Source organism: Lynx rufus, unplaced genomic scaffold, assembly GCF_022079265.1.
Source record: "Lynx rufus isolate CCGP_SWC_20201006 ecotype Redwood Valley unplaced genomic scaffold, mLynRuf1.p SCAF_7, whole genome shotgun sequence".
Lineage (NCBI taxonomy): Eukaryota > Metazoa > Chordata > Mammalia > Carnivora > Felidae > Lynx > Lynx rufus.
In genome coordinates, this window is record NW_025814889.1 from 68,042,109 (window position 1) to 68,069,109 (window position 27,001).

At 36.8% G+C, this 27,001-nt stretch overlaps 1 protein-coding gene and 1 long non-coding RNA gene across 2 annotated transcripts in view; both read left to right on the top strand.

Annotated features, from left to right (window-relative positions):
- The first annotated feature begins 12,865 nt into the window (after positions 1–12,865).
- LOC124502577 (uncharacterized) lies at positions 12,866–16,208 on the top strand. The gene is made up of 3 exons (XR_006959936.1): positions 12,866–13,346; positions 13,426–13,493; positions 16,196–16,208. It is a non-coding gene; the product is annotated as an uncharacterized LOC124502577 (long non-coding RNA).
- A 7,850-nt stretch (positions 16,209–24,058) lies between these two features.
- MUC19 (mucin 19, oligomeric) overlaps positions 24,059–27,001 on the top strand; it is a 110,017-nt gene continuing 107,074 nt past the window's right edge. Inside the window, exons 1-3 of the mRNA XM_047066343.1 lie at positions 24,059–24,101; positions 24,229–24,393; positions 26,714–26,896. Coding sequence (XP_046922299.1) covers positions 24,059–24,101; positions 24,229–24,393; positions 26,714–26,896 — 391 coding nt within the window. The remainder of the gene's footprint in view (positions 24,102–24,228; positions 24,394–26,713; positions 26,897–27,001) is intronic.

Genomic DNA, 27,001 nt, shown 5'->3' on the forward strand with positions numbered 1-27,001 from the left:
AGTTTTCTGTTACGCTGTTCTGAGTTACATGTTAGCTTGTAACAGCAAGGAGATTTCCTCTTATCAAAACAAAAGTAGAGTTGCAAAGGGCTGTATGAGGGTTTTTATTCTTTGTCTGCAATCAACACAATAAGTGCAACACGATCCATGATTTTAACTGCAAACATACTTAATTTGCTACTATGTTGATCAGTGCAATTGATAAGATTTGTGATGTTCTCTCCTCCCATGAATTGCCTGTAGCTGCTTGGATAATGTTTTGTGCATCAGAAGAGAGTAAGATTGATCCTGTTGTTGTTTTGAGGGGTGTAGGGTTGGGAGAAGAAAACGTTGAGGTTGAGGTTCATCTGATAAAAATTCTGCCTTAGCACAGAATTGCTTTTTCCATGTAACTTTTACGCATTACAATAACCTCTCTCTGATTTCTCATACAATATGGGGTTTTGCTATTCATCTGTTTCGTATCTACTACGTCTGAGCTACATGACTGACTGGCACAATGTCTGTGGCACATAATTACATATGGGAAATTAAATTGGCATTCAAAACCTTCTAAAGATTGCTGATAATTTCTAGACAGTTCTTTCTTCTTGCAGTAGGGAATTATAAAATAAATGAGATCATTTCAGTTTTATGTCAAGCATGCTTGAGTAAGGCTGGGAGTATCTTCATTTAGCAAGAGGGATTTTATTTCAAAGATAAATACAAGTTTTAGCTACATAAAATAGAATGTCTTCATTGACACATATTTATTTCAAAAGTAAACATAAGTGGTAGCAATATGTAGTAATATCCTAAGTGAACTATTATGTTAAGCTTTGAAGTCAACTCAGTCACATTTTCATTAAATGCTCTCAATTATTTTATACAGTTTGGTGTTTCCATAAAGATGATTAGTATGTGTCAGTTACAGTGAAATAAGTAGTCCTTCATCCACTGAATAATGACATTTTACTTTTTACAACCTCCTTTTAGGTTATTCACTGTATATTAAAGTGGTTTTCCAGGTATTGACTTATTTTTTAAATATCAAAATATAAATTATTCAATTGTTTCTTCAAATAATTTTTACACTTTCAAGGTAATGTGAATAGGAGGAAAGAAAATTGACAATTTGAAATACTGACTGAAGATTTTTATAACGTGATTGCACATTATGGAAAAAGTGAAGAAATATTCAACTTAAATCTTTAATCATTGGTTGAAGGCCTGTGTGTCAAAAACTTATGGGAAAATCTCCCTTATAAGTCTATATAGAGAGAAGAATTAATTTTTTTTCCCTTTTGTGCATCAGAATTAATGAAACTGGGGGAGTGAGGAGCATGGGCTCTGGGGCTCATTGTTATCCTGGCTGTCCTGTTCAATCTCTTTTGTGTCAATGTCCTCATTGTAAAAGAGTAAAAAATACTATCACATATAGCTGTGAAAAAACGTATTCTCGGATCCTCCTTATCCTCAAACCTAAAAGAACTTTTAGCTGCTTTATATTTGTTGATGGAAGGAAGGTGAGTTTTGAAGTTTGCAGCTGGTAGATGGAGACAATATTCTGATTATTCATTCTGTTGAGTTGCTTAAGTGACAGACTGTGGCCTGTGGATCGTGTATCGCAAGTATCAGCAGCTGAGAAAGTAGTAACTTGGTATCCCATCCAACTAACACACTGAGTATTTGTTCTGCCTTTATTCAATGACAGCTAGGAGAAACTGATTTTGTGTGAATCAAAATAATATGAAAACAAATTGACCTTGGCTTCATTTCCAGTAATATGGCAATGATTTGGAGAAGTCCACCTGTTGAAAACTAAAAAGTTTAGATGAAAAGGAAGATCTGACAAGATGGTATAGAATTATCAGTGAGGGTAGGAACACAGCGATGTAAGCAGAGCACCAAAGCTGTCCCCCTCCCTTGGGGGGGAGCATTTCATGGTCCTAGGGAACTTGAGCTTCAGATGCCTCAGCTTTGAGTGGATTGGAGGGCAGAGACTATATCCCAACACACCCACACTTAGGACTCAAACAGACGGCTGTTTCCATTAGGCAGGGACACTGAAGGGCTACATCTCTATGTAAGTGGGAAGCAGGTATAGAACCGCCCCATCATCTCCCACTGTGGGGGACAGCCCAAGAGTTCTCCTTCCTGGGGCTGCAATCCAAATTCTCATCATCCATAGTTTAAGAACAAAATCACTCGAACTATTGATTAAATTAAAAATGTCTTAAAGTCCTTGAATTGACAAAGAAGATGGCAAAGGCATTTCGATTTATATTTTGATAAATAGATATGTGTTGTCCTTTCTAGAGTAACCACTAAAAGAATAAGGACAGAATGTGTAATTTACAAATTAGTTGAGGAGAAAAAAAGAAATTATAAAATATTTTTCAATCCAAATGAAGGCAAGAAATGAGTGAACTATAATCTTAAAAAAAAATCAGACAAAAAAAAATATAACCTAGGTGTACAATCCAATATATCAGTTTTTACATTAAATGTAAATATACTTGGTGATCCAATTAAGAAAAGATTTTTCAGACTTGATAAGAAATAAAAATCCATCTGTTCACTATGAGATACAACTAAATTTTAAAAATACATAAATGTTGGGCACCTGGATGGCTCATTCCATTAAGCGTCTGACTTTGGCTCGGGTCATGACCTCCCAGCTCATGAGTTCAAACCCGGGTCGGGCTCTGTGCTGACAGCTTGGAGCCTGGAGCCTGCTTCAGATTCTGTGTTGCCCTCTTTCTCTGCCCCTCCCTCGCTCATTTTCTCTCTCTCTCTCACTCTCTCCCACTCTCAAAATAAATAAACATTAAAAATAAAAAAATACATAAATGTTGAAAATAAAATAATAGAAATACACACAGACACACAAATGGTAACCAAAATGAAACCAAGGAAGCTATATTAATAGACAAACTAAACACTAAGGCAAATATCATTACTAGAAGTAAAGAGGATCACTTCATGATACAAAGTGTTTAATTCATTTTGAAGATGTAACTTTTAAATATATATGCAAAATATGCATTTGAATTTATATAATCACACATTTTCAAATAAAGTAAAATTAGCAAAACTGCACAAAATAACTAGACACATAAGAGTGAGAAATTTTAACACACTTCTCTCAGTAATTGATAGAGCAACTAGACAGAAGAACAAATCAGGACAGAGGTTTGAATAGCACGATGGAAATAAAAAGAATTTTTTGACATGATGGAAATAAAAAGAATATTGCAAACTATATCTTTACCATATGTGTTTTTTTTTCAACCACACAAAGAACATTTATAAAAACTTACCATAAACTGGCTCACAAGCCATTAATTTAATCATTTAATTTTAAAGGGCTGAGATCATACAAGTTTATTCTCTCACCAGAACGTAATTAAGATAAAAGTCAACTGTGAAAATGTGTCACAGGTTGGCAAGCCAACTCTGATATAAGAATTTGTGCAGGAAGTTTTTCAGGGAGTACTTTACGGGTCCACATATGGATGGGGGGTGGGTAGAAAGGAAGCAGGATGGGGCAGAGGAAGAAGTTGGGTGTGCCACACACATGACAGGACCTCCGTTAACTTCATGAAGAAATTTATACCCACATAGACCAGGCATTATGTGGGATGCCTGGAGAGGGCAAAATGAACTTGAGCATGACAATACTCTGAGCAGAGACATATGTAGGAAAGGGATCAAGACAAGTTGACCAGCTCCCAGCCAACGAGGAAAGGTGTCTTTCAGTTCTGGGTGGCATTGAGCAACATCTATGGGAGATAACAAAAGTCACTATACATCTCTAAAGTAATAAAACACATATATCCATCACCATTTGCTTTGAATGCATTTGTTCATTCCAGTATGATTGGGATGAGGTTTTGTAGGACTTATGGAGCATATGGGACAGAAGACATAAATGAGGATCTACCAAACGTGGGAGTCGAATTAAAGATTCATTCCTCAAAGCTGCAACCCCAAAGAAGTAAACTCTCAGGTAAACCAGATCCTACTCACCCCACACGTTTACAGCCCTTCCCTCCAAGTGAAATTGTGTTGATGTTGAGCATAGCAAGGTTGTGATAAAAGAATCAGAGCCATTGTAACTCTGAAGTCATAATAGATTTATAGACCAGATTTACATCACATGTGTTTCCAAAAAACATCAGAAGATTTGCTGCCGAAAGTAGTTCCACCGGTGGTGTTAGGCACCTGGAAGAGGAAAACTGGCATTTTCTCTGAAGGAATATACACTTATTCTATCAGCCAATTAATATAAATAAGTTTTTAAAGACAATAAGCAGTATTATACAGTCCAAATAAACAAAGGCTACAAGAAATAAGACATGAGAGAGAAGATTCAGGATCATCTCAGAGCAGGAGACCAGCTAAAAGTTTAAATATGTGAATAGTGAAACATAAAATCTGAGATAATAACAAATGTGAAAATATATATAGGGTGCAGGAAACTGTAAGTATGACAGGAGATTTGGCTTGCAGATTGTCATCCTCTCCTTGTATCTCTGACCATCTTTCCTGTGTATGTGTCTGTGTTCAAATTTCCTCTTCTTTTTTTTTCTTATTTTTTTTAAATTTTTTTTTTTTGAAAGAAAGAGAGAGATACAGACAGGGGTGAGTGGGGGAGGGACTGAGAGAGATGGAGACACAGAATCTGAATCAGGTTCCAGGCTCTGAGCTGTCAGCACAGAGCCTGACATAGGGCTCAAACTCATGAACCATGAGATCTTGACCTGAGAAGTCGGACGCTTAACCGACTGAACCATGCAGGAGCGCCTCAAATTTCCTCTTCTTATAAGAACACAAGTGATAGTGGGTTAGTCTACTTCAATGACCTCATTTTATTTTAATTGCCTCTTTAAAGACCCTATCTCCAACTATAGCTACATTTTGAGGTGCTATAGAATTGAACTTCAACATCTGAATTTTTGAGGGGACACAATTCAGCTCATAACACCATCATTTCAAAATGGGGGAGAGGATGAGATGGCAGAGAACATATTGGGGAAAAAGGCTCTGGAAAACATCCATATTCAGAAACAACAGAAAGAGACAGAGACATGGATAGTTTAAAGAAGGAGATGATCAGTGGAATCGAAAGTGGGGGGATAGTCCCTGAGGATCCATCTGGGCTGAATAAAGCAAATGAGCATGGTGATGAAGCCATTATGTGATGATCATTTAGAGACAGTTTATAGAATAAAAAGCTAACTGAAGTGGGTAGAGAAGAATGTGTAACTATGAAGGCACAATGAGGATGAAAATACAGCCATGAATGTTAAGAAGTAGAAGAAAGCTGGAAAGAAGGAATTGATATAATAACCATGGGGGTAATTGTGCAGGACAAATGATAGGGTGATGTTTAAAAATAGGGCTTTAGGTTGAGCACAGGAAGGCGTTTCAGTGATACTAATGCAGAGAGAAAACACAGATAATAAAACTTTGTCTGGAATATGACTTACTATGGACCACCTTATCAAGAGAAGGCCAGTGTCCAAATTCTTCTTAAAATTTTACTCAGGCAAGCGGATGCTATAGCTGTATCAGTGCCAATATCATATCCTACTCAGAACCCTGACAGAATTTTTTACTCTCTTATCAATATTTGAACATTTGTTCTGGGGCACCTGGGTGGCTCAGTTAAGCATCCAACTCTTTTTTTTCAGCTCAGGTCATAATCTCAACAGTTGATGAGTTCGAGACCCACATTGGAAACCTCCAGTGCAGAGCCTGCTTAGGACTCTCTCTCTCCCTTTCCATCTCTGCCCCTCTCCCACTCGTATGCACTCTCTCTGTCCCTCCCTCAAAATAAATAAATAAACATTAAAAATAAAAAAGAAAATCTGTTCTGATATTACCAGTTTCGTCTGCCTGCTAACTATTACTATACACAATTTTGAGGTGTTAAATTGAAGGCGGTAATTTACTATGAAAAATTGTTTATTATCAATATCTGATGTTAAGCACAATGTACGTTAAATAATTATATTAATTTAAATAATATTTATTCAAGAATTTAATTGTATTTTTATTTTTCTTGGTGTGAAACTTCCCTTATAACAACAATTTTCAAATTTCCAGACACTCAACTTTCCAATATAATATCAGACCATAATATATATGAAAGTAAGGAACTTCTTGTCCCATAATCCAAATAAGTGCTGTTTAACATTTTCTGTATTTGCTTCTGGTACAACTGTTAGTTAAAAAAAATAAGCTGTCTTGCCCATACTGATGCTATTGTTCTTTCAACTGTTGACTTTTCCTTTGACAGCATATCATTAAGTGTACAGACACTTAAGCCACATCCTTTTAAATCAAGAAGGAAACATTTGACTATTGTTCTTTTTGGTGGATATGCTTTTACACTATGTACAGTTGTTATGCAATACATGTTTTAATATTATTAGATGGTTTTATCTGATGGGTATGTTGTTACAAAAGAGTTAAAGTGTTTAATTTCCTTATAAAATACAAGCTAACTAATGAAAAATATTAGCTAACTAACTAAAATGAGCCAACCTCCCGGAAAACTTAATTTCTTTCTAAGAATCCTCTTCAATATTTGCCAAGTTGGTAGTTTTAATTCATTTTAAAACTGTTCTCTTATAGTAATATCAATCATGGATACTTTAAAATTTTAGAAGGCAAAAAAGAAAACCTGCAGTGTAGTCTTGAAAGGAGTGGCTTGGGGAGAACAGAAGCACTAGAATCCAGAAAATGTCGTCTGTAGCTGTCACCGCAGAGCCTGAAGGATCCTCTGTCCCCCTCTCTCTGCCCCACCCCAGCTTGTGCTCTCCCAAAAATAAATAAAACTGGGGTGCCTGTGTGGTTCTATCGGTTAAGCATTCGACTTTGGCTCAGGCCATGATCTCTTGGTCTGTGGGTTCAAGCCCCATGATGGGCTCTTTGCTGACAGCTCAGAGGCTGGAGCCTCCTTCGGATTCTGTCTCTCTCTCTCTCTCTCTGTCTCTCTCTCTCTGTCTTCCCCTACCCAGCTCATGCTCTGTCTCTCTCTCAAAAGTCAATAAATATTAAAAAAACGTTAAAAAAAACTCATGGAGAGGCAATCAATATGAATCTAGTATATTGGCATTTTATTGTCTTCTTGACTTCCAGGGACATGGTTTTTGGAGTGCAGACCACACTGACTCCATCTTGTTCATGCCCTCACAATGATCTCCCTGGGGCTACGTGTTCCGGGCCCCTTGGAGATTAATGTGTGCCCTGACCTGAGTGAAGGAAGGCTTGTTCTGATCTTCCCTAAAGTGGCACACAGAAAACACCACTTTAGATAACTAATAGAGATGACCTGTGCACAGGAGTTCCCATTTTAGATAACTACCCGTTGGCTTCATCCCAATGCCCCTTGCTTTACAAAAACTGTGGATTACGGTCCAAACTGGGCTGAGAATAGCTGCACAACGCTGGGGTTGCCTGCTTCCACTTCAGTAAGTCACCCTGACTGACCCTGTCAATGTATCGAAGTGGCTTGCTTCACTTCTCGGTCTCAAAGTAGTTTCTTAGGGTGGAGGATACTTTACTGTCCCGCCTCCACCTTCTCACAACTATAAACCCAATTTCTTCAGTAGTTATTACCATGATAGTGAAAAAGATCTAGGACTTTGGACTATTTATTTTACTACAGGCAACTGAGCTGGTGAAATGAAACAAAGCACTGCTGTTAGAGCATTTTCCCCTTAAAATAATTGAGGGTGAATCTGGACTACAAGTTTCAAATAGTGGTAACTTTTTCCTAACCGTCAGTATTTCCCCAGTTTTACTGTAGCGTGTCTAACTCAATATATTATATTGAATTAAATCTCTTTATAAAGGGCTTCAATACTAAAATGTGTTTATCGTTATTATTGCCATTATTATTTAATGTAATCTTTATTTTTGACCACAATAAGTTATTCCTTAAATTACTTATTCAATATTTAGTGAGTACCTAGCATGTTCCAAGCTCTTTTCTAGGCACTGGGACTCTGCAGCGAACAAAACACATAAAAATCCCTGCCCTAATTGAATTTAAATTCTAGATCAAGCTGGGGTGGCTCAGTCAGTTAAGCGTCTGACTTTAGCTCAGGTCATGATCTCGTGGTCCGTGTATTCAAGCCCCACATCGAACTCTGTGCCAACAGCTCAGAGTCTGGAGCCGGCTTTGGTTTCTGTGTCTCCCTCTCTCTCTCTCTCTCTGCCCTCGCCGCCCCCTCTCAAAAATAAATAAATAAACATTAAAAAATTCTAGTTCTAAAGACAGACAATAATTAAATGTATTAAACAGATTAATTAAAAATATACATTAGATGGTGGTAAAAGCTATGTAGAAAAATAGAATAGGGGCGCCTGGGTGGCGCAGTCGGTTAAGCGTCCGACATCAGCCAGGTCACGATCTCGCGGTCTGTGAGTTCGAGCCCCGCGTCGGCTCTGGGCTGATGGCTCGGAGCCTGGAGCCTGTTTCCGATTCTGTGTCTCCCTCTCTCTCTGCCCCTCCCCCATTCATGCTGTGTCTCTCTCTGTCCCAAAAATAAATAAAAAACGTTGAAAAAAAAATTTAAAAAAAAAAGAAAAAAAAAAGAAAAATAGAACAGAGAGTAGAGGACAGGTCATGATCTCATGGTGGGGAGATTGAGCCCCTCATGGGGCTCCTTGATGGGTGTGGAAGCTGCTTAAGATTCTCTCCCCCTCTTCCTCTGCTTCTCCCTTATGCTCTCTCCCCCTCTCTCTCAGAGAAAGAAAGAAAAGAAAGAAAGAAACAGAAAAAAGAAAGGAAAAGAAGGAAAGAAAGAGAAGGAAAAAAGGAAAGAAAGGAAATAAAGAAAGAAAACAAGAAAGAAAAGAGATTAGAGGGAAGAAGTGCTGTTCGGTGAGGTTTGTAAAGTATTCAGAGAAGGTGTCCATGTAAAGCTGGTTTTTAAAGACTTAGATGAGGAAGTGATATCTATGGGAAGAATTAGCAATTATATAGGCATATAAATGACTTAGAAGACATTTAAAAGAGCATTAACTTGTTTTGAAATTAAAATATTTAGTTTTAATAGTATAAAACATTGATGGTGCCAAAGAATTAAGTTATGTAACTATCTTTTTGGACATCTGTTTAAAACATATGCAAACTATCCATATTTAAGAACTTTTATATATAGATAGGCTTTAACTCACTAAGGCTAAAGTTTAATCATAACCCTAAAAAAGGTTATTTTGGTGGAAAAATAATTACGGCATGTAGAAGTGGATACTAGCTATTTGCAAAGTATGTCATTAAAATGCAAGTTTTAATGAGGTGAAAGAGCACATTCTGTGGATACCTGAGGGGAGCGTATTCCAGGGAGCAGAGACAGCAAATGCAGACACTCTGAGGTAGGACTGCCTAGTGAGCAACAGTGACAGCACAGAGGCCTCTGAGCAAAGTGTGACAGCACAGTTTGGAACAGAGAGAGTGAGAGCAAGCAGGCAGGAGGTGAGATCAGCATTGGGGCTGATGGAGTAGGGTCGTGGAGACCATAGTGCTGGTTTTATTTGGTGAGGGGGGGTGGTCCCTGCAGGGTTTTGAGTAGAAGAATACATAGTATGAGTCAGTTTGCACAGGACCATGCTGGCTGATGTTCTGAGATTATAAAATGGAAACTAGCTGGAAGTCCACGGTAGTAATCTAGGTCAGAGGTGCTGGTGGCCTGAATGAGGGGAAGCAGAGGAGGTGGGTGAGATTTTAGTCTGGATGTATTTTAAATTGAGAATCAACAGGATTTTCTGGTGCAATAGGTGTGCGTGGGAGGGATGGTGAAAGAAAATGAAAATTCAAGAATGGCTATACATTTTGGGGGAGGTAACCCAATTAACTAAGATAAAGAGGACACTAGGAGAAGCGAATTTGTGGAAGGAGAGAGTTTGGAGTTTCATTCTGGGCACATTAAGTGTAGTTGCCTATTAGACACACAGGTGAAGATGTGGAAAATAAGCCTGGAGGCAGGGGAATAGTCCAAGGCTGGATTTATAAACCCGGAGGTCATGACTATCTGAGTGATATGTAAATCCATAGAAGTTGGGTACAATCACCAAGAGAGTGAAGTGTCTAGAGAAAAAGAAGAGCTCCAAAATTGAGTCTCAAACCTTCATGTTCAGAAGTGCTGGAAATGAGGAGGATTCAGCAGAGGAGAATGAGAGGGAGCAGCAAAGGAAGAAGGAAAACCATGGAAACTGCAGAAATCAAAGTGTTCTAAGAAGGAAGAATTGATCAACCATGCATCAAATGTTGAGAGGTCAATAAAATGAAGACTGACTACTCCCCACTGGATTCACAAAAGATCACCTGTGCTCTTTATTTTTGTGCCATAATGGAGTGAGAGCTTAATGGGTCATGGGAGAATGAGAAATCAGGAACTGGGGTCAGTGAACACCAGTAACTCTTGTGAAGTCAAACGATTAAGGGGAGAAGAGAAATGGGAAAAGAGCAGGGAGGGAAGTAAATTCAACAACTTTTTTTCAAAAATAGCTTCATCGAGATATAATTCAGATACCATAAAGTTAATTTTTTGTTATATTTATTTTTCTTAGTAAGAACAAATAACAGCAAGTATTTATACTGTTGGAATTAATCCAAAAGAGAAAAGAAGCCTTAGTGATGTGGACAGAGGTGAACAAATTACTGGCATTAATGTTCTTGGAGGGAATCCAGTGTGCAAGTGGGAGCATTGACCTTCCATGCTGGCACAGAGACTTCTTGTGTATGAACGAGAAGGCAGGCAGAACAGGGTCCAGACACCAGTAGATGGATATACTTGGGGATGGGAGTTTATAGAGTTTCTCCTTTGATGGCTTATATTTGCTCAGTAAAATTGGAAGTAGGGTCATTAACTGAGAGGGAGGATGGAAAGGAGGCATTGGATATTAGAGAAGGGAAGAGAAAATACGAAGAGTTTGAAAGCAAATAGACTAGAAAATATAAGTGCCTGACTATCTTAAGGGCCCATTTGGGGTAATAGATTTAAGAGAGACAATTAGCATGACTATATTTTTGTACTGTCATGTTCATCTGCATGGTTTAGGTAGGGAAAGGAAATGAGTTTAATTTAAACCATGGTTGGGGTTTTGCCAAGAAAGCAAGCACAGGGTGGGGTGGGGTGGGGGGATTTCAACGGAATTAAGAGCACATGCAAGGGAATGATGATAATAACTCCCTGTAGAATGTAAGCCAAGTATGAGGGTACTTGAATTGTTGCGAGGAGTGAGGATAAATGCAATGAAGCAGGATCAATGGATTGTAGGCCCCAGGAGAACCAGCAGATTCTTGGAATCGCACTACTAGAATGAGTGACCTAGAAAGAGAAGTGGGTGACAAGACATTAGAATACTTGAAATTGCATTTGACTTTTTCATAATGCATGTTCCACTTGGAATCCTCCGTGATTCTGCATGTCCAGGTTTTATCTACTTTTCTCAGGTTCAGTCCTTAGACTTCCCTCTCCATGGAATTTTCCCTGATTCTCAGAAGCTAAAAGAATGCCACCTTCCTTCGAGCTTCCATAGCATTTCAGCTGAACTCTGTTTATGGAAAAGTCCCCATCTTGCATGTATTCTTAGTTGCCCCAAAGTCTCAAAGTAAGTTTGTTCCCTTCTGGTCTATGTAGGCCACTGTTGACACATAGCAGAATAATAATGTTATAATGATAATCTGAGAAATGGGCTCTCTAAGACCAAATCTCCTTCACAATGCAGTCATGTATGATTAAACAACAAATACATAAATGTCAAAAGGGAAACGTTGCCCCTTAACTATGCTTTTTTTTTTCTGTGTTGGAGAAAAATCTTCAATACACAGTCTTTATCTGCAGAGTATTTAAACGGTCAGAGCTGGGGTTTGGACAAAGTCAGCGAAGTCGGTCTTTAGCCCCTCCAACCTGTTACCTCCTCTACTGTTCTTGGAGTGCGTCCTCTCCACAGCACTCCTATGTCTATTGTTTGCCCACTCTCAAATCCCTGCCCCATGAAGAAAACTCTGATACTGCACTGATGTCAGATTAAAAAATGCATGGCCTTCAGTAAATGCATTACCTTAAACAGGAGAATGCATTTAAAATATTTAAACCTGTTGAATTCTGTCCTGTTTCAAAATGACTTAAGGAATCACTTAGTAGACTAAGATTTGATGAGGACAGGAAACACATGAATAAAAGCATTCACTCTATATTGGTAAAGCCCCCTGAGAATGCAGGGCTCATTTATTTCCTTCAGGTTAGTTGAGAATGAGTGGATAAAGGGGAAGGAAAGGGATGCTTATCCATAGTTTTCCCCTTTTCCTGGGATTTTTCTGCTTTTCTGGAGAGATTAACTGAGAATTGTTTTCCCTTTGGCTACTGAAATCCTTTTCTTTTTTTTATTTTATTTGAGGATAGTGGACACACAATGTTACATTAGTTTCATGTTTACAACTTAGTAATTTGACAAGTTTATACATTATGCTATGTTCCCCACAAATGTACTGAAACCGTTCCTTGATGGTGATTGAGAGCAGATGAGAAACAGAGACATCATCAAAGCTATGGAGTTGGCCCTTCTATGTTTCAGGTCCACCTTTGATGGTCAGTCATCTCTACCCTGCTCAGCATGGACTAGACCTCAAGACCATGACTTGAACTTCCTCCTCCTACCCTAGAATATCTACATGTATAATTCATGGGTGGTATTTTCTATTTAATTTTATTTTTGTTCTATAACATTCTTTTTCTTTTCTCATTTTCATGTCTTCTAGTTATTTATATACTTTATGATAAAGGTCATGGTAAACATGTAGATCATTGGAATATCATGTGTCCTTGTGAGTAATAAAGCATTACAGTAATAGTAGTGCATTGTATGTCTTAGTATATCTACTCCTATACTTATACCTATGTGATAATTATATATTTCTGCAAGGAAATACCTAATAATATATTGGTAGGCAAAGAGTTCTTTGTTTCAAGGTAGGTTAATGTTTAAAATACATTTTGTTGTTAACGGAGAGATAATATTACAATATTGAATCACACTATTTGAGTTTCTTGAGGTATTAAGACTTTTACAATGATTAATAGGGTACAGACAAACGTATACCATTGGCATATTTGGTTTTTAATCCTAGAGCTTTTTGTTCCTGCCTTTGCTGTTTGCACAAGGGTTGCAAGAAGGCATGGTCTGGGTTTGTCATGAGCTGGACCTGATCCAATATAGAAGATGTCACAGAAAGAAGACACTAAACTGACTTGAAACGGATTTCATCGTTGGCATGCTATTATATTTATCTTTGCTCTATCATCACTAACTTTACCACACCTAGCCCATGACGAGAGACAGAGGTAATAGTGGGTATAAAACCTAGGGTTACAGGGTCCCTTACAGATTTGGTTCTTCACGATGACTGGTCCCCATTTCTAGGTCCCAAATCACCACCATGAAGTTGATTTTTTTGTATTTGGTTGTGGCCCTTTGCGTCTTCTGCAAAGGTAAGGGACTAATTTAAATAATCATTTCAAATTTGATAGACCCATTTATACATTTGCTTAAATGTTTAGTGTCAAACTTTTTCTCTATCATAAAATTTTCCTTTACCTCAGTAGGATAATGGTAAGGATAGTAGGATAATAAGAAAACTAGATTTTCATCCTACTCAGGCTTAATGAGTTTATTTTAAGGAAATATTAATGAATAGGTTACTCTAGATGCACATGGTATTACTTTTGGTATTTATCTTATCACAGTTTATCTTTTGATGACTCTATCTTGAACTTAAAATCCGCATTTAGACTAAAGACCCACACAGGTAATTGCAACTTTTACAAATCACCAATTAAAAGGCTGGTTTGTCACAAAATTTTTTTTTGTAGGGAAAATATTTCTTAAACTAACAACTTTTCTGGATATTTCACAAAGTCAGTTAATTAATTTCTAAAATTAATTGAAAAGTAGGACATCATTAATTTTGTTAATTAAAAATTGAGCAAAATGGAAAAAAATCTTTAGAAACAAATGTATTTCTTGCTCTTTAGTTCTATTTATAAACAGAGAAGAAAAGCAACAAGATCTGAACATAAGGAAAAAAGTTCGGTAAAAGGGAGAAAATTCATTCTGTATCTAAATTTAAAACCTATTTTTTAAATTTGCGAGTAGAGTACTATTTACTTTTCTATGAGAAGCTAGAATGTGGAGGACTATGATTATTTGTTGTGATTAAGAGAAAATATTTTTATCCTTAATCCAACTACCTGGGAAATCATCTGATGGACCATTAGAAAATGACTATTCAAGTAATGGTGACTTTCATAATCTTATATAGCAGTTTGTTATATTCTTTGCTTCTACTTTGCATAAATGTGTTTATTTCTTAAATAACAATGCACAAAACACATTATTTTCAAAGCATTTATTAAATGATATTGTATCACAAAAAATGTTTTAAAAGTATTTAGTGAAGTATATTAAGTTCACCGGAGAATTGGAAAGAATTTCTAAAATAAATTCTTAAATATCTATGGTGGCTTTAAGAATGATTACAAATACTTAAATAGGATTTCCATAGATTGGTGATTTTTTTTTAATGTTTATTTATTTATTTTGAAAGAGAGAGCGAGCATGTGCGTGAGTGGGGAAGGTTGTAGAAAGGAAGGGAAAGAGAATCCCAAGCAGGCTCTGCACTGTCAGTGCAAAGCCTGTCCTGGGGCTCAATCTCATGAGCCACCCAGGCACTCTGGTTGTTGTTGTTGTTTTTTTTTTTTTTTAAACAAAAACAAGAGATTATATGTATTAATAAAGCCATGTTGAGATATAAGAAACATACCTGGGAAACGTTCTGCAGATTTGCCAGGTGCCTTAGTTGAAATGAATTTTTGTTCCTTAGTCAATCAGCTCCATAGTCCAAACAGACTCCCTTTATTTTCTTTACATTATAGAATGGTAAAGGCTTCAGGAGCGGAAGTTGGTAAAGGCAGATATTTGGGAGGCATTATGTGTTCAATCAAAAGAAAAAATTACATTGTTTAACCATAACTGTACTAAGAAAAGGAAAAAACAAAACAAAACAAAATAAAACAGTACCCTGGCTAAGTGGAAAAAAACTTTAGTGATATGAAATATAGAACTGACATGAAATAGATATGTATAATCAAGTATTATTTTTTAATGTTTATTTGTTTTTATATTTTTTAAGTTTACTTATTTTGAGAGAGAGCAAGAGACAATGAGAATGTGGGGAGGAGCAGAAGGAGACGGACAGAGAGATTGAGAGAGAGAGAGAGAGAGAGAGAGAGAGAATCCCAAGCAGTCTCCCATCGCCAGCACAGAGCCCAATGCAGGACTTGACATGGGGCTTGAACTCAGGAACCATGAGATCATGACCTGAATGGAAATCAAAAGTCGGAGACTCAACCAACTGAACCACCCAGGCGCCCCTATTTATTTATTTTTGAGAAAGAGAGTGAGAGAGTGCAAGCAAGGGAGAGGCAGAGAAAGTCGGAAACAGAGAATCCCAAGCAGGCTCTGTGCTGTCAGTACAGAACCAGATGTTGGGCTTGAACCCATGAACTGTGAGATCATGACCGAAGCTGAAATCAAGGGTTGGATGTTTAACCCACTGAGCCACACAGGCACCCTGACCGAGTATTATTTTTCCTGCATTATCCTGTTTTCTCAGTAGAGTAAAATCTATATAATTACTTTTTCTTTCTTGTTCTTTTCTCCTTTTCTTTCTTTTTTTTTTTTTTCGTCTTTTGTCCAGTTCACTGCTTGTGAAGACACTAACCAGAAATATTTAGGGCAAAATCAAATCAGGTGAAATTTCAATCAGAAAATATACTTCAGATTAACAGCAGTAAAAGGCTTTGATAATGTGAAAAAGATATAAAATACTGACTAATATAAATTTGTGGTTTTAATTTATTTGGCCATATGTTTTTCCAGTGAGTTGACATTGAAAACTTAGATTTTTAAGTATGTTGATAGGTAAATAAATTACCTACATTTACATAAGAAAGCTCCAAAATAATAAATTAATGCTGAAAAATAATAATTTTCAGATATAAAAAGTAGATTGCTTGGATTGAACTTAAAAGAATGGAAACAAGAAGAATATTATTTTCTTATAAAAAATATGGTATGGAGAAGTATAAAATGACCTAATTATTAATACTTTTTCTTCTTCTTTTTTTAATAGATGGAGAAGCCCTATTTTACAGACAAGAATCAGGTCTGTATCTTCCAGAAATTTATCTTTACTTTGAGACATCAAGGTGTATTCTGAGCCTGCTTCTTTTGGAACATAGGGATTTTTTTTTACAGGTTTATTGAGATACAATTGACATATAGCACTTCATAAGTTTAAGATATACAACATGATTTGATACATGTGTACATTGTAAAATGATTACCACAATACAGTTATTCAACACCCTTACCATATGTGTGGTGAGAATTTTTAAGATCTATTCTCTTAGCAACTGTCAAGTATACAATACAGTATTACTAACTACAGTTAAAGAGCTATTAATTAGATCCCCAGAACCTATTCATCTTAGAACTAGAAGTTTGCACCCTTTGATAAACATCACCCCATTTGTCCCAACCCCCAATCCCTGGAAGACACCATTTTACTTTGTTTCTGTGAGTTCAATGTTTTTAGATTCCACATACAAATGAGATTATACAGTATTTGTCTTTCTTTGTCTGACTTTTTCCCTTAGCATAATGTCTTAAGGTCCATCCATGTTGTCCCAAATGGCAGAATTTTCTTTTATTATGGTTGAATAGTATTCCATGTGTATATATGCAACATTTTCTTTAGCCATTTGTCTGTCGATGGACACTTAGGTTGTTGGCTATTATCAATGATGTTGGAATTAACATGGCAGTGTTGATACTTCCTTGAGATAGTGATTTCATTTCCTTTTGGATATTTACCCAGAAGTGGAATTTCTGGGTCGTATGGTCATTGTATTTTTATTTTTTGAAAACCTCCATACCATTTACTCTAATAGATGAACCAGTTTACATTCTTGCCATCATAGAAATCAGAAATCAATGTGTTTTGTATAAACTTGATTTGGGAATGAAATACTATGACTCCTTACTCATTTATCTCACATGATTGTAAACTCCTCACGGATAGGATTTTGGTCTATGATTTTTGTTGGGTATTCACAATACTGAGAACAGTAGCTGTAATGAAACAGGTAATTAGATCATACTTGTTTTGAATTAGAAATATAATTTGGGAATGTTTATAGTGTTCGTTCTGCATACAAGAATTTTCCATATGAAAATAACCAACTTTTTGCAAAGTAAAATTTTTGAAATGAACTGCAGATACTCTATCTTTTTACCCAAGAATACAAGGAACTTCTGAACACAGCCTAATCTTTTTGGGGAGACATAAAAGTGAATGCCAATTATCACATTATATATCATGCAGTGATGCCCTTCGGATCTAATGCTGTGTGGAAGATAGTTGGGCCCTACCCTAAAGATCGTTTCTAAGTATATGCTTTTGATTTGCCTTTCTGTCTTCTCATTTCTATTGAACATTTAACTCTCTATCTTTTTTTTTAAATGTTTATTTATCTTAGAGAGAGAGAGAGAGAGAGACCAAGGGAGGGGCAGAAAAAGAGGGAGACACAGAATCTGAAGCAGGCTCCAGGATCTGAGCTGTCAGCACAGAGCCCCACATGAGGCTTGAACCCACAAGCCATTAGATCATACCCTGAACTGAAGTCTGATGCTTAACCGATTGCGACACCCAGGCACCCCATTAATTCTGTGTCTTTCTATATGTTTTTTTCAACGTTTTTTATTTATTTTTGGGACAGAGAGAGACAGAGCATGAATGGGGGAGGGGCAGAGAGAGAGGCAGACACAGAATCGGAAACAGGCTCCAGGCTCTGAGCCATCAGCCCAGAGCCCGACGCGGGGCTCGAACTCACAGACCGCGAGATCGTGACCTGGCTGAAGTCGGACGCTTAACCGACCGCGCCACCCAGGCGCCCCTAATTCTGTGTCTTGATAGGGTTATGATGTCTGTTTTTTATGCCCAGTTCCAATTTTTATTCCTTGCTTTCAGTCTGTTGGGATGATAATACCGTTGATTCAAGCTCATTAGTCTTTTTTTTTTAATGTTTATTTATTTATTTTGAGAGAGAGAGAGAACACGAGCAGGAGAGGGGCAGAGAGGGGGAGAAAGAATCTCAAGCAGGTGCTGCACTGTCAGTGTGGACCTGATGTGGGGCTGTTCCCAAGAATGGTGAGATCATGACCTGCATCAAAATCAAGAGTCCTGAGCCGCTCAGGCACCCCAAGCTCATTAGTCTTGCATCTGTTTTAAGAGAAAGTGTGCTGAGTGGGGCCCATGGGATTTCTTTCTGATGGGTAAAGTTCATGCATGGGTTTTGTAACACCTCTATTTATTGCAAGAGGATTTGGGAATGACTTTTGGACTACAAACTACATTTTAAATAATTAGAATTTTCCAGGTATTTAACTTATATGGAGAATGTTATTGTACAATTTTCTTTCAAAGGATTTATATTAAGTATCTCCAGACCATTTCTTCATAGCCTTTGGCTAAATATGTGTATATGTAGTTGTATGTGTAATTACATACAACTTGGTTTTGGCAACAATTTATCAGAACACGTGGGAAACTCTTTATCTTATAACTGGCTCTGTTTCCGGTTTGACTTAATTTATGCCTTTGTTTCTGGCATAGGTTTGCTGACCATAAGTCCTGGATTTTCTAGGACAGTCCAATTTCTGCAAGTCTATCTTGTTTGAATGATGTAGGCAGTTTGGTTTTAGGAAATTTTTGAAGATTATAGAGCATGGAGAAACATAAAAAAAATCTACAATCCATTAAGTACCAAAATTAAAATGTTATACAAAAAATGTGTTTTTTTTTGAGGTTTCTTGAATGTGAATTTATGCAAAATTCTATTGCCATTGTTAAATGTTTTTTTTATATTTGAGAGAGACAGAGACAGAGAGAGAGAATGAGCAGGGGAGGGGCAGAGAAAGAGGGAGACAGAGGATCTGAAGCAAGCTCCATGCTGACAGCAGATGCCCACTGCAGGGCTTGAACCCATGAACCGTGAGATCATGACCCGAGCTGAAGTCCAATGCTTAACCAACTGAGCCACCCAAGCACTCCACCATTGTTAAATGTTTTATTTCACATAATTTTTGAAAAAAATCTCTGGGAAACCAGTGCTTTTGTGTATATGATGAAAATAGGTTTATCTTTAAATATAACATAATATGTGTACTTCTATGTAAATTGTCATTCATTATACTCACTCTTATTGTGAGTTTTTGACTCAGTTATACTATAACTTGACAAGCTTGCAAATTTGCATGCCATTTACTTAAATATGAAGAAAATTCACCTTGATGATAAGAAATCATTTGTAAGTAGCATGTACATGACTTTTATATTCAGTGGTGCAATAGATATTGTAGAATTTTATTCAAATTAACTGGTTAGTTATATCGAGTATTTTTGAAAAAATCTCTTAACTAAAACTTCTGACTTTCACAACAGAATAGTAATTAATGCTTTACACCTTTTCAGCCATCCCAGAATTATTGTTTTTTTGTTTGTTTGTTTGTTTGTTTGTTTGTTGTTGCTATGCTCTAATTCCTCCATCTAGGCTGTATTTTAAACCAGCTGGGGGACCAGTGGAGACTTTACCCTTTATGGGGGTGTTCTGGAGGGGTGTAAATACACCAGGGTCAATGGATAATTACTATATTCATGCCTGAGTATTGAATTCAGTGAGAATATCTGTGGGAACACTTCCCAAGGACAAGAAATGGCTGTAATCAAAATTCACTTTCTGTTGGCAAATCTGTCAGAGAAACTACTAATGACAGCAATTCTCCTTTTTTTTCTCCAGATGGAAAAATACCTGAAAGCACATCAGGTAAATTGCTTTTTTTTTCTTATACTGTTTATACTAAACAACAATAAAGTGACTGCTTTTATTTCGAGGGAAGATAGATCTCCTCTGAAAAAAAACACTAAAACATTTAAAATGAAATATTCCTTGTTACAAACAAACATACTCTAGTGTGTTTTTATAGAATCTGGGCCAGATATTTTAATAATTAATCTCATAAAGGTGGTGACATTTAAAATAGAAAATTTTTAAACCCGTAAGTGAAATGTGGATCTAGATTTAAGGATTTACTTTCCTTAAATAAGTACTTTGTATTACACGATTAATTTCTTAGTGAATTGTTTTAATTAAAATTGATCCTAGTCCTGTTAGTGGTACTACAGATTCCCTCAGAACATTGAATAACATTGAATATTACCCATTATTTTGTTTCCCTATCCACCAATATGAAAAATTGACTGCAACAAATCAAGACTGCATTTATGTTTTTTTCTTAAATCGAACAAAAGGATTTTTGCTAATGTCAATATAGATTGAATTTGATTCTGGTCTAACATATATACCAATCAAAATAGCCCAAGATTACTTTTATATGTTTTTATTATGTGATATTTTAGATCTCTGTGTCTTTCTACAACCTAAATACAATAAAATGCAATTGGAAAATGTGTTCTTTGAGGTAAAGGCAAACTGAGAATAAGTAGCAGGTCAGTTGTCTCAGAGACCTCAAAATCACCTCATCGTAACTATGGACGGTTCATTAGGTTTCACTATAATGATAGAACAAGAGTTTATCTACTTCCAAGCATACAAAATCTGAATGTTAATTAGAATAGTCTTGAGCATTCTTCTGAAAGTCCTTATTCAAGAAGTTTGAATGAAGAGAGGGAGAACTTGGAATTCTATACTTCTCTGAGAATCTTCTGAAATTATTAGCAATTGAGTTTTTTCCTGTGTCTTTCAGGGAACATTGCAAGTCTGGGTATTATTTGGGAGGGACTTGAGGATCTTTGAGGCTAGAGCTGCATTGGATGAATAAAAATGCCAAGCAAAGATGCTTCAACCAGCCACTCTACCAACCGACATAAAACTGGTCAAACTCCAGAGCAATGTTATCCCCCACAGTCTTTATTCCTTAATGAGACAAAGATTCACATATTTGAGAAAAGTATCCATAAGGCAGTATAGGACTTTGTTTTTTGATATTTTTAGATTTTACTGGTTTCAGACAATGTAACTTGTTTGCTGCCATTCCTTTTAAAAATCTCCCCTTCTTGGGGGGCCTGGGTGGCTTGGGCGGTTAAGCGTCCGACTTCGGCTCAGGTCATGATCTTATGGTCCGTGAGTTCGAGCCCCGCGTCGGGCTCTGTGCTGACACCTCAGAGCCTGGAGCCTGTTTCAGATTCTGTGTCTCCCTCTCTCCCCACCCCTTCCCTGTTCATGCTCTGTCTCTCTCTGTCTCAAAAATAAACGTTAAAAAAAAATTAAAAAAAAAAATCTCCCCTTCTCTGTAGTTCATCCATATTCACCTCTGTCATCCAGCAGTTTTTCTCCATAGAATGAAGGTAGAGGAACAGAATTATATCTATTTCTTTTTTCTATTTCATGTTGTGGTCTGAAGTGTAAGTTAACTCTTCCAAAAATTTGTGCAAAATGTATGCAATATAAATGAATAAATTGTACCTATCTTTGAGCTATGAGGTAAACATTTTATTTATCTTTAAGCATTGTATAAGCAATCTATCTTTAAATGGGGTAATGGCATTATACAGTTTGCATAAGAAAAAAGGATTTCTTGGCAGATTTTACCTTGTGATCTTAGACAAGTCATGAAACCTCTTAAATATCAGTTTTCTCATCTACAAGTGAGGAAATGATAATAGTATCACCCTTATAGGAGGCTGTGAGGATTAAAGAGATAAGATATGGAAGGTACTGTTACATGTCTAAGATGTGGTACATACAAAACACACACTAACCGTTACTGCTAGTCACCCCGATGACAATGTATTTCTGAGTAAGTTTTGTATATAAAAAAGGGACAAATAAGTTAGTAGAAACAAACATGGCCCACTGGCTAAGATACCAAGCCATTCATTTCAACAATAGAATGAATAAGTTCAGTGGAAACATTGGTTTAATAAAATGAAAGATCTAATATACCTATGGGGTTGAACTCAGGAGAGGTATAAGTATAGTGAATATTTATCATGATTTAATAAATTAAATAAAAATTCTACATGAGTTTGATGTGATGTTTGTTGAGTAGAATAAAATACATTAAAAGATACGGTCTCTATCGAGTACTTATTTTTTTTTTTACAAGTTTATCTATTTTTGAGAGAGAGAGAGACAGAGCCTGAGTGGGGGAGGCCAGAGAGAGAGAGGGAGACACAGAATCTGAAGCAGGTTCCAAGCTCTGAGCTGTCAGCAGAGAGCCCCATGTGGGGCTCAAACCCACAAACCGTGAGATCATGACCAGAGCCAACTGAACCAAAGTTGGGTGCTTAACTGACCCAGGCACCCTAGCTCCATATTGAGTACTTATTATCATTTATTATGTAGTCTCCATTTAACAGACAAAGAAACTTTGTTTCATAAGTATTAAATGTATCCAGGGGCATAGATAGGAGCAAGAATAGCACATGCATAAATAAAGGAACAAAATTTAAAATAAAATGTTTTTTTTTTCTTCCAACTTGACAAAACTTAGTCACCACTTAGAACTTTGTCACCACTTAGAAGGCCTGATTATAATTGCAGAGTTTTCAGATCACTGGATTCCATGCAGGAGCCAAGTGGGTAGTGGCCTTGCCAAGGTGTCCATCTCCCTGCTCTTTCCATTTCTGGCTTTGTCCTACACAGAGAGATACCTTTGCCTGCATGTCTCAGCACAATCTATTTCTTCTGCAAACAGGCACTCCCTGATCATTCCCCCCAGGCCTAGAGGTTCTTGTCACTGCAGTGTGGTCTCACCTTAGGGGAATGGTCTTGGGAAGGATGCTTATGAAGATCCTGAGAACAGGCTTGGGACTATAGGGCTCTGGGGACTTAGTAGGGTCTACAGTGAGGGACGGAGGAGGGCACAGGCTCTGGGTTGGTGTATCTTGACCCCTCTGCCCTTTTGTCCCCCTTTTGTTTTTTTAAATTTATTTTTGAGAGAGAAAGCGTGAGCTGGGGAGAGGCAGGGAGAGAGGGAGTCAGGAACTGAAGCGGGCTCTGCACTGACAGCAGAGAGCCCAATGTGGGGTTTGAACTCATGAGGCATGAGATCATGACCTGAGCCAGAGTTGGTCGCTTAGCTGACTAAGCCACCAGGTGTTCCTGACCCCTCTGCCTTTATTCTTTGCCCTCCAAGGAGAACCATGGCATGAAGAAGGTCAGAGTGAGACTTGAGTGGTTCCAAGTAGGAACCCCTCTTGCTTGAGTCTAAGAGAGACATTGTCAAAGGCCATTCTGATGGCAGGTCTGGGAGTCCAGATGGGTTTGATTCAAAAGCCTATAGGTTTCCCACGACTGAATGCTGCCTTATTTCTCTCTGCTTTGGCATCAAACTAAGATATTTAGATATTAAGATTCAGAATCTAGACACCTGGGATACCTTAGTGATGAAAACAGGCAAAAAACCTTGAGTTCATAGAGCTTAAAATCTAGATGAAGGAGACAGTCAATAAGCAATAAACATAAGTAGTAAACACGGTATATTACAAGGTGATAAAATCTCTGGAATAAATTAAAGTAATACAATGATAATTGGGAGCGTTAGAATGGGGGTGGCAACTTTAAATTGTCAGAGTATACCTCATTGAGATGGCATTTAAGTTGATACCTGAAGGAAGTGAACGCTATAATTTATAAATAAATACTTTCACCTTTTTTTCTTTGCAGAAAAACAGAAAAGAGAATTAGGTATGTATCTTAACTTTACCAGCTGTTACTAAGCCAAGGACAGCGTGGTTTCAACAAAACAGACAATTTTGATGGGGGAAGGTGGGACACTGGAACTCGGGGCCTAGCAATGGCGAGGAAAACAGCTGGAGAGGTGTCTGCCCTGTCTGTGAGAAGAATGTCTAGCACACAACAGTGAAATCTTCACAGCTCTATTTATCTCTCTTTGTTGAAGTCTTAGAACCATGACAAAAAGATATGGTTATGGCAATGAAGTCAATAAGCAGTGTATGTAACTCCAAGGACTGCCAGAAAAATGAGGAAAAAACATATGGCTTTCAAAGCGTCACAATCAATTCACCTTCTTGTGCTAGCAATACAGTTTTCAAACATGATCTTCTGTTATTCACATTAGGTGGCTTTTTGTTCAGTAATTTGAACTTTGCTGACCCAAACAGAAGAAAGAAATCTCTTGTTGGTTCACTCCTTGACCTTGGATTTAATGCTCGCGAAAGGGCTGAAGATTGGTGGAGAAAACATCGAGATACTGATAGTTTAGTGTTAAAAGACACTCCAGCAGGTACTGTTAGAGAAAAATGCTTACCTAGGAAACAAGTGCTTTTTTTCATTTAGGACAACCTGATAATTTTTGTATTATTTGCAGCACATGGCCTTAATATTAATAGTGGAGAATATAAAAAAACTAATTTCAGGGCCAATGAGACTGATGAATTCTGTCTTTAGAGAATTTTGGCCAAGATGTTTATATTAAGTTACATTTTTTTTCCTGATAGGTTTAATTTTCTTATGCTACTTTTCTACTTGGTGCTATTGTTATAATTATAAATCATTTTATATTGTTTAAATTAATTAAGATACTTCTGTGACCCAAATTTAGTGTAAGGTTTCTCTACACATGTTTTGGTCTCCAGCCACAGTTTATTTTCAATACCATGATTCTCTCTTTAAATTACGTACTCAGTTGTCTGAGTAATACTATAAAACAGAGTTTCTAAACATTTTATAGACTGCAATTTTGTTTTGTTTGAGAAAAAATTAACTTTCTATAGATGAGACATGTTCTCTCTGCTTCTACATACTTCTCCCAATTGGCCAACTTTTACTTTACTTTCCTAGCCCCTGAAATCTCTATAGTTCATACCTGTAAACAAACAAACAAACAAACAACCAGAAAAGAAAGAGATCCAATGAGGAAAATAACTTCAATATTTATATTGAAATTTGAGTCCGAGTGATGATAACTGAAAAGGGAGAAACAGCTTTGGGTGCAAGGGTGCAGTTGAAATATTTCAGGAAGGGTAGAAGTTTCCTGTCTGTCCAGTCACCTGTCTTGGGACTGACAAATTCAGTATGACCTATAAGTTAATGCAGATATATTTGCTCTTGTTTACAATACCGAGGTGTTAATTGTTTGCTCATGTTCTACAGAACACAGTGAGATTTTCTTAAATGGCCTCAATGCTTCAGTTTTCTTATGGAATTCTCAAACCTCATGGTAAATTGGTTGTCACGCATACCCCTGATTACACTTTGTGGAATTATATATGGAAAGTTGTATAGAGGGGAGGGATATTTTTGAACCTATAATGAAGGCCTAGTTCAAGTAATGTATATAGATTAATTTGTTGTACATTATGAATGAATGCAACTTTTCTCTGATAATGATTGTATTTTTGTGTGGTAGAGAAAACCCGTTCAGCAAGTGGTTTTGCCAATGGTATCTCTGGTGGTATTGAATTTGGTGGCACTGCTTCAAATCAAAATGACATTGGTAGGGGTCCATCTGGCCAAAGTGGATTTGATGTGAATGCAGTAAGTGGATTAGCTGACTCTAATTCTGCTCCCAGTGAAACAGGTATTCTAAGTTGTTTCTTAGTTTCTGCTTTTGACAGAAAAAGTCAATCAATTAGCAAAGCAGGGTGTTTCTTTTGACCAATACAGATTTTAATATTAGAGGAACTCATGGAAATGATTTTTAAATTCTGTTTGATTCTTAAAGGATCTGTATTATCTTTAACAGAAATCAGCAACTTAAACATTTTAATGAAGAGACAATTAGATTTAATGCTTTTATGAAGGAGCTTGGATCTGGTAGGGAGAGATCCAGTTTCTATCCCCAATCTTTCCTGCTAATCTTCTGTGGACTTTGGGAAAGCCACTTAAGCTCTCTTGTTCCCAAGTTTTGTCATAAGGAACAGAAAAATTTTGGTCACATGTTTCCGTACTTTTGTGATGCTAACTTCTGAAGTTTCAGCACTCCTATTTTAACTAGTTTCTTGAAAAAGAATGCCAGGAAAAAAAAATTTACAAAAGTGTGAATAAATAGCATTTTATATTTTGGAGATTACAGTTGGTGGAAGAAGTTAGGGCCAGTAAAGTACATTAAATCTAGCTATTTTTGTGTCAGAGAAATTTATCTTAAAAGATGTGGTAATTGGTGGAAAACGGAAGAATAGAAAGGAGTTTGTTGGTAAATCCATGGGTTTTGGCTCTTATATCAGTGCTCAGGAATTCTGATCCAGACCTTTAAGAAAAAAATACAAATAATTTACATCCTTTGGTTTTGCTCTTGACAACTGTTGAGTTTTACACTTGCCTTTTGATTTTGGTCTTGGTGGTGGAAAGAAGGGCGAATTTGTATGTGGTCTTGGTAATTCTGGTTCATGTGGAGTGGGTGTCAGTGGTTTTGAACAAAAAGACTTTGCTAAAAAATGAAATAGAGAACATTCATAAAAATGAATAGGGAACTGGAAAATCAAGTTCCAGTGATCTAAGTATTACTATTTAGGTTTTGTGAATAAAAAGTAGAGTCATAAGTTGTATTTAATTATTACCTGGTAACAATCTTTTTTTTTTTTTTTTTTTTTTCATTTCAGCAGATAACACCAACACAAGACATAGGGATGGATTTAGTAGCAGTGTCTCTGGGAATTTGGGATTTGGTTTGGGGACATCTGATCAAAAGGGATTGGACATTGGTAGAGCTGACTGGAGTGAAATGAGCAACAGACGATCTGCTGGGGGTGAATCAATAGGTTTTGGATTTGATGCCCATAGCCCAGGTATTCCAACTAAGACTCATTCCAGAAAATTTAAAATTAATTAACTACTTGTTTCAAAATACACTTTTTAAATATTTAACAGTCAACTAATTATGTAAAATTAAT